Genomic DNA, 12,965 nt, shown 5'->3' with positions numbered 1-12,965 from the left:
GGATGGAGGGGGGGAATAAGTAAAAATGGAACGACGAGATTGGTGATAATTATTCGATTTCGGTTTAAGTAATAATCAGAGTTTGATTATTAATTGCACTCTGCTTACTTTGACCTTCAAAGCATCGTGATAGACGAAAAAATTAAATACCTGAGAGAATAGGTTTGTAGAGACTGTACACCTTAAAGTTAATTTCTTGCATAGAATGGTATGCTGAAGAGAACTGTTAAGATACCGTTTCAGGACAGTTTGAAGTTCTTCATAGTTGAGTAACTAGGACGCCACGGGATACTTATAAATCATCGAGTAAGAATTTTACTGGTTCGAATTTCCAGTCAATTCATAATACAGATAAATCATAGATTCGGTTAGCCAACCAAAGTTTTCTACTCGTTCTTGTTTTTTTACTTATGTAGCTAGTTTTTGGTATGAATAGAGAAAATAAATATATCAGTATCGAACTCAGATGACTACAAAGGATAACACTTTCTGGCGACGGACTTTTAATTCTAGGCGGGAAATATATTCAAACACGTCAATTTACCCAGGGCAGCTTAAATCTGTATTGGAGCAGTGGCTAAAGGAATTTCAAGAGTTTTAATTAAGACTGATTTAAATGATGGTGCAAAATTGTTCAATCCAAGCCAATTCAGCATCAGTTTCCGAGTTAACAGGGTCAGCTGATCCTTGACTAATTCTATAAGTGAATCTCATTTTGATTCCCATGTAAGCGTTTTGTTTAAGACATGAAGATATTTTCCACACAAAATAAGAAAGAGTTAAATGAAAAGAAATATTTATTCGCCCAAATTGTATTCTTAGTATCTAAATGGGAATAATTATTTTACACATAATTCCCATTTAAAAATTAAAATTAAAAACACGAAATTCAGCGAAGGGATCTCTTTTCAACGAATTTATTATCAAGCTGTATCGTATAGATTTAGTGAATATAATAAGATTATTAAAATGATTAAACGACGAAAAGGACATTTAATGCGGCTAAACTGAGAATAACCTTCACTAGTAAGAACTTATTTTCTGTATCCATAAAAGATAAGCTTCCGCATCTGGTCACCTCTATGTGAATTTACCAGTTCACCTGCTCTTGTGGAGCAAGGTACATTGGCCGTAGCCAGCGCTCGCTTTCAACTTGGATACGAGAACATATCCCAGTTTGGTTCTACAAGGGTGAAAGGAAAGCAGTTAGGAGTTCTATACTTGAACAATTAATCGACTGTAATCATTCTACGGATCCACAGTCTGATTTTAAGGTTGTTTATATGATTCGTTCAAATCTACCTAGATTTCTTCGTATCCAACTCTTAAAAAAAGCCGAAGCTCTTACCATCCATGAGCTTAAACCAGAACTGTGCGTACAAAAGAAGTACGTCTTATCGTTATCGTTACCATGACCGTAACTATTATTATTATTATTACTTATGTCATACATTCTCATTATTTCATTCATGAATACTCATCGTATCACCTTATTTATTTTTACACCTCTATGACCTTCAATAATTGTAACAAAAACATATTATCCCTTTTATTCATCTTATTATATTCACTAAATCTATTGTTATTACTCGTATTACGTAATCTAGTATTATAATCTTTCCATTACGTCATCTTTGTTATTCGTGTTCACATTTCCTCAAGGAATTGGTACTTTAACAAAACATTTTCATATATTTTATATAGTTGGGATCATGAATCAATTGAAGCTAGACCAACATGGAAAACCTGAAAGCACTGGACGGCCGTTTCGTCCTATTGTGGGATTCCTCAGCAGTGTGCATCCACGATCCCGCCCGAACCTATCAGTCTCGCGCGCGAGCATTTAACCATTAGACCACTGAGCCGGCCGGCATCTAACAGTGTTAATGTCTAACTTCCACCAATCCACGAAATTGAGCAACCATTCACCAATTGTCTTCAGCGATTTGATATCTCCCAACAGACCTGATTTAACTCCACTGACTACTGCTTCTTACTAGAACTCCAAGAAATACCTCATGGAGCCAGTCCCTATTGAGCATATAATCATTATCAGAAGTGGGTTTTTGTGGTAATTTTCATATATATATATATATATATATATATATATATATATATATATATATATACGATTGTACAGCTTGATAATAAATTCGTTGAAAAGAGATCCCTTCGTGTTTTTAATAATTAATTTACTGAAAGTTAAATAAATTTACTACTATGTAAAATGACTGACTTATAAATTTATTAATCTTACTTTCAAATCATTTTCAATTTTGTTTAGATCACCATGTAATGTATATAATTTATTTAATTGTTCTTGACTAATCTTTTTAATTTTATTCACTGTTAATGTATTTAATTCATCAGGTCGAAGAAGACTTTTTTGAATTGTACCTAATTGTAATTTAGTTTTATCCAGCTGATCAATGAATTCAGATAAATGTTTTTCATATTGTTTATACATAATATTAATCTCTGTAAGATATGTTGATTGACTTTCTAAACGACCAATTAAATGTACAAGACGATTATTTGCTTCTTTTACTGTATACTCTATTCTATCTTCTAATTCTTTATTGTTTCTTTGAATTTTATCTTCATATTGTTTACAATCTAAACCAGTGAAATGATTCAATTTGATATTATATGTTTTCTATTGTTAAAAGAAAAAAATAATAGAGAAAACAATAATGAAAAGTTAAAGAGTTAATAAAAGATGAAGTTTATACTGTAGTATTGATGAATAAATTACATTGTATCTATTTCTTACTTATGGATTACATGATTAATAACTATAAAACACAGATTTTATATTAAAATAATATTGTGGTGTGGTCTACTTATATCCACATAAGTAGTATATGGTGATGGTCAGACATAGAATGTATTTTGGCAGAAGACCGATAAGGAAAGAACTGAAATGATGCGCAATTGGTAGGAAAATGCATGAATAATGAAATCAGAGAAGACAGACTGATATTTACATAAGGAACAGTTAAGATTGAGATAATTGATTGTTATTTTGCAAATTAACTGTTGACTGTATGGTTATCAGAATTTAGTAAGATAGTCTGTAATTTGTGTCTAAAGACATTCGATTGTCCCCCAACCAGTGTTCTGTTCACTATAATATGACTTGAAATCGGATTGTATGGTGTAGATAAATTCATAGTTTATCTTATTGTAAATTTTGTGCTTTGTTATCATTTCATACGACTTATTTGTTTATTTTTAAATCCTACTTTTTATTGTAAATTTACATAGCGGACTGACTTTAATTAGACAGTAGTCAGTGAAGAATCAGCAAGTGTTGGACATTTGTTACATTCTAGTGTGCGATTTCTCGGCAATGCTCATCCATAATCTTATTAGATATCGAATCTGAGATCTTCGGGCTTCGTGGCTAGCGCCTAATCTTTAGACCACTGACTTGATATCCATTGAATTAAAGTATTAACTTCAATCAAAACTTATTAGGTTGTTTGTACTAAAATTGATATTATTAATTTCATATTTTAGCTTTTTGTCTTGTTAATCTTCTCATGTTGTTATTATACAAACTATATCAACCTGGACTGATGCATATTTTATTCGAATCCTACATTTTTTGTGACTAATTTATTATTTCCCTAACTAAATTACGTAATTTGCTTTTGATTAGAGAAATGATAAATGGGAAGATATGTTTGGCATATATCAAGTGCTTTGACCATTCAACCGCCTACCCATTCACAACTAAAGTGGAATTTTTAAATAATTTTATTTATTAATTAACATTCTACTTACCTTACTATCGGCGTAACGATTAACAGATGCGATGAATTTTTGTTTTACACTTGGCAATGTACTAATAACATTATTATGGGATGAATTTGATTCACTTAAAGCTGCTTTTATTCGTAAAATACATGAATCTATTTCATCTGGATGATTAATTGCATTTAGTTTATTCGACAATTGATTTTCTCCAGTTGTAGTTGTAGCAGTAGTAGTAGTAGTAGTATTTACGGATGGTGTGTTAACAATTAAAACAGAATCTAGGTTTTCTAATAGACTACGAAGACTTTGTAATTTATAAGTAAGGTGTTCCAATGAATCTAAACTATGAAGTAAAATTCGAACTCGACCCTCAGCTTCAGTTTGTAGCTTGAAATGAGAAGAAACAAGAAAAAAAATACACATTAAAATTGGACAATAGTTTATTACACTGTTTACTCATAGAATAGTAACTAATGTCATAGTTATTTAAACCATTGTGTTAGTTGAATTTTATAGATCAAATTGAAGTGTGGACCCTACACCATATGACTCAATATCACATGCTCTATAAGTTCTGGCTAAGATGATTGGATCCAATAAGTAGAAAAGCTTGGTCCAGCTGGTAATTGTTTTCAAATCGCATCTACAATCTTGAAGGAACTGGTAATATCCGTGAGATTCAAACCCGCGTTTATAAATAATAGACGTCTAGAGTGTTACTGATCATGGACAAACATAGCTTTCTAAAAACTGATCTTGACTCAGAATATCATTCAAAATCTACTGAAATAATAAATTCAACTTACATCTTCTAAATGTGTTCGCAATTCTTGACATTTTACCTCTAATTGTTTCCAAATAGATTCTGGTTGCTTAGTATGTCGTGAAGTTTCGATAGCTTGTTCAGCTTGAAATAATACAGATCTACTTGAAGATTGACGAGTACGAATTTTATCTAAAATTTCCTGTAATAATAAACATATGTATATATAGTTTATAATTAATAAATAATGGTTATTGTTATCACAAAGATCACACATGTAAAGCTGTCAGTTACTTGATACAAAGTGATGTGTATCAAATACAAATACATTAAGAATTACGTGTTGTTATTTACTCAAATGTTGCATACTCTGATGGTTATCCTTTGTGGTAAATCACTCAGTCAACAAATAAGCGAGACTGTTGATATAAAGTAATAAACAAATAAGGACATAAACCCAACTAAAAATACGAAAACGGTTCTGTAACTCAGGAGTCAGCTTATCTCATGAGTGAGATTATATTTGATTGCGAGCAGTTACTTCACATTTTCAAGCATATCTTGTCATTTGATTTTAAAAATTTACAAAGCCAGTAGAATTAAAATGTACAATAATTAAATGTAAGAGCAGATTAGAAATCAGTACAAATAATTACTTTTGATATTTCCCTTTGTTTGCCATTTTTTAGTGGTTCTTCAACTGATATCAGTTAATAAGAAGAACCATTTCTAAGTTAGCTGTGAATCAAAAAACTGCATAACCTAGTAGTTTTTTTTATTGTTGAGGACGTGTGAGCAACTGTACGCATAGCAGAAAATGATAGTTGTATAAGAATTTGTACAAACTTACTTGGTGATCATCCAGGAGGTGGCGGTTTAAATTATCGTCTAAAGTCAAATTCCCCATTTGTAAAAGTTTTAGTTCTAAACCAGTTATCCATGAAACTTCTTTATCCAAGGCAGTGGAAAGTTGAGATATAAGCTTTCTTGTAGTCTCTGATTCGGCAGACTATAGATGTTTAGTTTTCATTGAGAATTATTTATATGTTGTAATTGAACCAATTTCATTATGTTCCGTATAACAAAACAATGAAGAAAATATTTTTGTTTAAATGATGACAAATTCAAAGCTGATAAGTGTTTAGTATGATAATATAATTTCAATGTTACTTATAATGATACTCGTAGTATATAGAAAAGAGGGTTTATATATAGCAACGGAAAATAAATTATTTATGATGAAATATAGACTTTAGGTAGCTAAATAAAGACGAACAACTATCAAATGAGACAAAAAGTTGTATCCTGGATACTTTCACGAATGGTTATGTAATCGATATGTGCATTTAAAAAATGTCACCCAATTGAAATTAACAACTACTAAATCATGACATGAAATTTCTTAAATCATTACCAACAGACTGTTTCTAAAGAGAAAGAGACGTAATACAATGAGTCCACAGTATTCTGAAAATACTATCGTTCTTGTTATGTTTATATTTGTGAAGTAGACAGGGTTTTGCCAGAAATTATTTAAGCACTCAAACAAATTATAATCTTTGTAATGCAAGTTCAGAAATATAATAGTAAAGTCAAAAACCAATATTATTCACTTCTAGACTTTCTAACCAGTTGCTAACTAGGTTGAACTGCTGGTACATTTTATTCACATTAGGATATTTATTTGTTTGAAGGTCATCACCGATTTCTCAGTGCTACTTGATTTTTAAAGACCATTATTTTTCTAAAACTGTTTTCTGTAAAAGAGGTTATGAAGTCTACAAAAAACATGTAATTCATCAAAAAGGGTAATAAGTAATATATGTGCCTCCGGAAATCCATTAGTACCAATAACTATCAAGTAGAGTTCAAAAATGAATTGAACTTTCAAATCATCAACAAAAGCGGTAGGTAAAACTAATCGGACAATAACAATCGCATCACTGAGATTAAAACGTGGATTACAGTGAATTTATGCTGAGATTTTAATATTTTTTTTTACTGAAAATCCCCGATTGTGTTTAGTTATGTATTATTCGAGTCATGTTATTGCCTTCACAAAAGATACAAGGAATCGCAAATAGTTTTTCAGATAAGTAAAGCGGTATAACCACCACCAGCAGGCAAACGATGTACACAAGTTATGAATAACATGGATTCATCAGTCCTCATGAACGGAAATACCATGATGTACTAATTAAATGAATTAGTATTAGGGCAGTACTCGAAAAATAATTAGGACCAGAATGCAAAAAGGGTTAAATATTAAAATTGTAAAATCGAAATCCAGAATGATAAATTTTAAAGAAGAGGAATACCAATCATGGAAACAAGTATCTTCGTGTCACCAAGAACTGAGTGATTGATTGTAAGACTATATAAGTCAATTCAAATATGAATGATTCATCAGTATTGTTAGCTTCCATGTTGAAAGTTTAACTCACGCAATCATATACGCCAGTCAGCAAATAATTAAGGGTGAACCATGTAATGGATATGAAAAAAAATAGAATTTTTGTCACTTAATGAAGGTTAGATATTAATGAATACAAAGTGCTTTGATTTATTAGGACGTTGTAAGTCATTCATACCACGGGACTCAAGTACTGATTAGTAAATTTTTACACTCTCTATAAACTATTAACTAAAACTTCAATAATAAGATAAGAAAACTGAATAATTCGGAGTCAATGAAAATCTTTCTTCACTGTAAACAAGGGTCACAAAGCGTTACGAGTGGTTTCTAAATCACTCATATTAAAAAAAAGATATTTGGATACAAAAAAAACAGTTTTCGTCACAAACCACAGTTAACCAGAGAAGCACTTCAAAAAATGGATTAGAAAACCGTTTTACTTCATATTTTAGGACATCAACAATGATATTTATTTCAGACTTGAATTCAAGAGCTTGATTACGAGAATGAAGATGATTACAAAATAATACATATAAAGTAAACAAACAAGCAGTATGATATAATCATAAATATATTCAGCTTCGATGGAAATCACAAATCAAGCACAAAATACTCTTATACATGCTTAACTAACACGAAGTAAAAGGGTTAAAACGAAGCCTAATAAAACTGAAGATTTATAAGCACAAAACGATCCAACAAATTAGCACGTAAAACCATGTTAAACAAATATGAAAAATAATAATGAGAGCGAGAAAGACAAGTAGCAAATATTAAAACAAATTAGCAAACAAAAATATAATGGAAAAGAACAGCGAAGAAAATGACAGAATACGCGCAGGAGTAAAACAAAAGAAAAGTGATATCCAAGAAGGAAACCATAGATGAAACGATGAAATACAACAAGTAATTCACAAACAATATAAAAAACAAATTGAACACGAGAGAAAAAATATAAACAGTAAATAAAAACTTACAAATTCATCAAACATACGCCAACAACGATTAGTAACAAATGCAGGACGTGAAAAACCAGAAAGCGACAAGAGCGGAGAAACAGAAAAATCAATATTGTCCATATCCACACCAGATACACCGTAATCAGAAATTGTCTCTGATGACACAACACCCTCAGATTCATCACCGCCTCTATGCACTGGGGTCACGTCACGATCGAAACTCATCTCACCACGTTCAATCACTCTCACATCTGTCATCATCAAGTCGGATGGACGAGTCGCCGACTCCAGTTGATCGCTCTTCATGTCGACCACACTTGCACCAATCCCATCCACACACAATGAATCACCCGTACCAACGACAGATCCAACCTCAGACAACCTTCCCACACCAACATCTACAACTGGCTCCGAAGCACTCGTCGACTGACACACCACATCTCCTGGTCTCGAGGACGTCGACTTCATCGCCAGAGCAATCAAACCTGCAGGCGCCAACAAACCTGTCAACATCATTCTACCAAGACTCTCGAGACGTCCGGAACTAGGATCGCGAACCAACGACTGCTCACCCGATATAAGACCACTGTTCACAGCCTGTGACAACGTCAACACCTCGCCACTAGACGGATCACGAACTAGTCCAGACTTTGTGTCAACAAGACCCATGTCAATCGCCTCACACAACTGAAGTCCACGCTTCTCAGGCAGAACAGACACTTCTCCATACCTAACACCATCTGACGACAGCATGTCCGAATCCAAACCACTGTCCACACCTCGTCTCTCTGTCATGTCGGACAACAACTCGGATACACTCGTCGAACCCACACCCATCACAACACCATCTCTGCTCGACGACAAAACACCCTCACTCGTTTGCATCACTCGCCTCTTCACATCAACATCGTCCATATCCACACCAGATACACCGTAATCAGAAATTGTCTCTGATGACACAACACCCTCAGATTCATCACCGCCTCTATGCACTGGGGTCACGTCACGATCGAAACTCATCTCACCACGTTCAATCACTCTCACATCTGTCATCATCAAGTCGGATGGACGAGTCGCCGACTCCAGTTGATCGCTCTTCATGTCGACCACACTTGCACCAATCCCATCCACACACAATGAATCACCCGTACCAACGACAGATCCAACCTCAGACAACCTTCCCACACCAACATCTACAACTGGCTCCGAAGCACTCGTCGACTGACACACCACATCTCCTGGTCTCGAGGACGTCGACTTCATCGCCAGAGCAATCAAACCTGCAGGCGCCAACAAACCTGTCAACATCATTCTACCAAGACTCTCGAGACGTCCGGAACTAGGATCGCGAACCAACGACTGCTCACCCGATATAAGACCACTGTTCACAGCCTGTGACAACGTCAACACCTCGCCACTAGACGGATCACGAACTAGTCCAGACTTTGTGTCAACAAGACCCATGTCAATCGCCTCACACAACTGAAGTCCACGCTTCTCAGGCAGAACAGACACTTCTCCATACCTAACACCATCTGACGACAGCATGTCCGAATCCAAACCACTGTCCACATCTCGTCTCTCTGTCATGTCGGACAACAACTCGGATACACTCGTCGAACCCACACCCATCACAACACCATCTCTGCTCGACGACAAAACACCCTCACTCGTTTGCATCACTCGCCTCTTCACATCAACATCGTCCATATCCACACCAGATACACCGTAATCAGAAATTGTCTCTGATGACACAACACCCTCAGATTCATCACCGCCTCTATGCACTGGGGTCACGTCACGATCGAAACTCATCTCACCACGTTCAATCACTCTCACATCTGTCATCATCAAGTCGGATGGACGAGTCGCCGACTCCAGTTGATCGCTCTTCATGTCGACCACACTTGCACCAATCCCATCCACACACAATGAATCACCCGTACCAACGACAGATCCAACCTCAGACAACCTTCCCACACCAACATCTACAACTGGCTCCGAAGCACTCGTCGACTGACACACCACATCTCCTGGTCTCGAGGACGTCGACTTCATCGCCAGAGCAATCAAACCTGCAGGCGCCAACAAACCTGTCAACATCATTCTACCAAGACTCTCGAGACGTCCGGAACTAGGATCGCGAACCAACGACTGCTCACCCGATATAAGACCACTGTTCACAGCCTGTGACAACGTCAACACCTCGCCACTAGACGGATCACGAACTAGTCCAGACTTTGTGTCAACAAGACCCATGTCAATCGCCTCACACAACTGAAGTCCACGCTTCTCAGGCAGAACAGACACTTCTCCATACCTAACACCATCTGACGACAGCATGTCCGAATCCAAACCACTGTCCACACCTCGTCTCTCTGTCATGTCGGACAACAACTCGGATACACTCGTCGAACCCACACCCATCACAACACCATCTCTGCTCGACGACAAAACACCCTCACTCGTTTGCATCACTCGCCTCTTCACATCAACATCGTCCATATCCACACCAGATACACCGTAATCAGAAATTGTCTCTGATGACACAACACCCTCAGATTCATCACCGCCTCTATGCACTGGGGTCACGTCACGATCGAAACTCATCTCACCACGTTCAATCACTCTCACATCTGTCATCATCAAGTCGGATGGACGAGTCGCCGACTCCAGTTGATCGCTCTTCATGTCGACCACACTTGCACCAATCCCATCCACACACAATGAATCACCCGTACCAACGACAGATCCAACCTCAGACAACCTTCCCACACCAACATCTACAACTGGCTCCGAAGCACTCGTCGACTGACACACCACATCTCCTGGTCTCGAGGACGTCGACTTCATCGCCAGAGCAATCAAACCTGCAGGCGCCAACAAACCTGTCAACATCATTCTACCAAGACTCTCGAGACGTCCGGAACTAGGATCGCGAACCAACGACTGCTCACCCGATATAAGACCACTGTTCACAGCCTGTGACAACGTCAACACCTCGCCACTAGACGGATCACGAACTAGTCCAGACTTTGTGTCAACAAGACCCATGTCAATCGCCTCACACAACTGAAGTCCACGCTTCTCAGGCAGAACAGACACTTCTCCATACCTAACACCATCTGACGACAGCATGTCCGAATCCAAACCACTGTCCACACCTCGTCTCTCTGTCATGTCGGACAACAACTCGGATACACTCGTCGAACCCACACCCATCACAACACCATCTCTGCTCGACGACAAAACACCCTCACTCGTTTGCATCACTCGCCTCTTCACATCAACATCGTCCATATCCACACCAGATACACCGTAATCAGAAATTGTCTCTGATGACACAACACCCTCAGATTCATCACCGCCTCTATGCACTGGGGTCACGTCACGATCGAAACTCATCTCACCACGTTCAATCACTCTCACATCTGTCATCATCAAGTCGGATGGACGAGTCGCCGACTCCAGTTGATCGCTCTTCATGTCGACCACACTTGCACCAATCCCATCCACACACAATGAATCACCCGTACCAACGACAGATCCAACCTCAGACAACCTTCCCACACCAACATCTACAACTGGCTCCGAAGCACTCGTCGACTGACACACCACATCTCCTGGTCTCGAGGACGTCGACTTCATCGCCAGAGCAATCAAACCTGCAGGCGCCAACAAACCTGTCAACATCATTCTACCAAGACTCTCGAGACGTCCGGAACTAGGATCGCGAACCAACGACTGCTCACCCGATATAAGACCACTGTTCACAGCCTGTGACAACGTCAACACCTCGCCACTAGACGGATCACGAACTAGTCCAGACTTTGTGTCAACAAGACCCATGTCAATCGCCTCACACAACTGAAGTCCACGCTTCTCAGGCAGAACAGACACTTCTCCATACCTAACACCATCTGACGACAGCATGTCCGAATCCAAACCACTGTCCACACCTCGTCTCTCTGTCATGTCGGACAACAACTCGGATACACTCGTCGAACCCACACCCATCACAACACCATCTCTGCTCGACGACAAAACACCCTCACTCGTTTGCATCACTCGCCTCTTCACATCAACATCGTCCATATCTACACCAGATACACCGTAATGAGGCATTTCATCTGCCTCTTTGTTAAACGACCTTTCTTTGGCCATGTTTCGTTTTAGTGTTTTGGGAAGTGCGTCTTCTTCGATATTCTTATCTATTTTGTGGTTGTTAGATGTTTCTTTTTGTTTTTTAAGCAATATTTCATTATTGGTCATGTCTTTTTGAATATGTTCCTTCATCGTACTGCTTTGAATACATGTATTTTTATTCGACGTCTCATTTTTTCTGTGATTGTTTTTGATGCATACTTTGTTGTCTGATAATTTGATGTGTTCGCTGGTTTCATACCTTCCAATTTTACCGTTATCATCATTTTTGTATATTATTTTTTTATGTAGTACATTTTTTCGAATGATTTCTTTATCACTTTCGCTTAATCGTTTTTCGATTCTGACGTTCATTCTACCGTAAACACTTGTTGAACGTATTCCTGTTTTAATTAGTAGTTTCAATAGATTTGATCGCCAGTGGTCATGTAAAGGTTCTGTCGTTTCTGTTTGAATAATTAATGTTGCTGTATCAAGTATAGTTGCTAAACTATAATAAACAGGTATTTCTTGGTCACCGTACATTGGATGTTCTTTCAAACCATCTTCATTATAATGTTGAACACATACAAGTAATTGACTAGGATCAATTAATGCTTTTTCTACAGCTTCTAATAAATTAACTGTACTAGTTCTTCCACATTGTGTTCTTAGTAAACCATGTTCATTATCTATCCATCCTCTTTGAATAGCAGTTTCAAGAAGAATATACCGTGGTGTATATTTTGATGACGAAGCTGAAGTAATTTTTGGTGTAGGATCAGGATATTGATATCTTACTAGTGATAAACTAATGGCTGGTATTGTAGTACTGTCAACTAGACGAACAAGTTGGAGAGGCTGAACTAGTGACTTCAGCGGTGATTCTGAAGAATTCCTAAAATGTGTATTCTTAACATAT

At 37.1% G+C, this 12,965-nt stretch overlaps 1 protein-coding gene across 1 annotated transcript; it reads right to left on the bottom strand.

Annotated features, from left to right (window-relative positions):
- Positions 1-2,236: 2,236 nt before the first annotated feature.
- Smp_187350 (hypothetical protein) lies at positions 2,237-12,589 on the bottom strand (the record flags this gene model as incomplete). Its single annotated transcript, XM_018792582.1, has 6 exons — positions 2,237-2,656; positions 3,790-3,926; positions 4,062-4,149; positions 4,569-4,727; positions 5,376-5,534; positions 7,919-12,589. 6 exons carry the CDS (start codon positions 12,587-12,589, stop codon positions 2,237-2,239), a joined length of 5,634 nt encoding a protein of 1,877 aa, XP_018644572.1.
- Positions 12,590-12,965: the final 376 nt, after the last annotated feature.

This window comes from Schistosoma mansoni, assembly GCF_000237925.1.
Source record: "Schistosoma mansoni, WGS project CABG00000000 data, supercontig 0246, strain Puerto Rico, whole genome shotgun sequence".
NCBI lineage: Eukaryota > Metazoa > Platyhelminthes > Trematoda > Strigeidida > Schistosomatidae > Schistosoma > Schistosoma mansoni.
The sequence above is the reverse complement of the archived record's forward strand: the minus strand, read 5'-3'. Positions and strand labels throughout refer to the sequence as shown.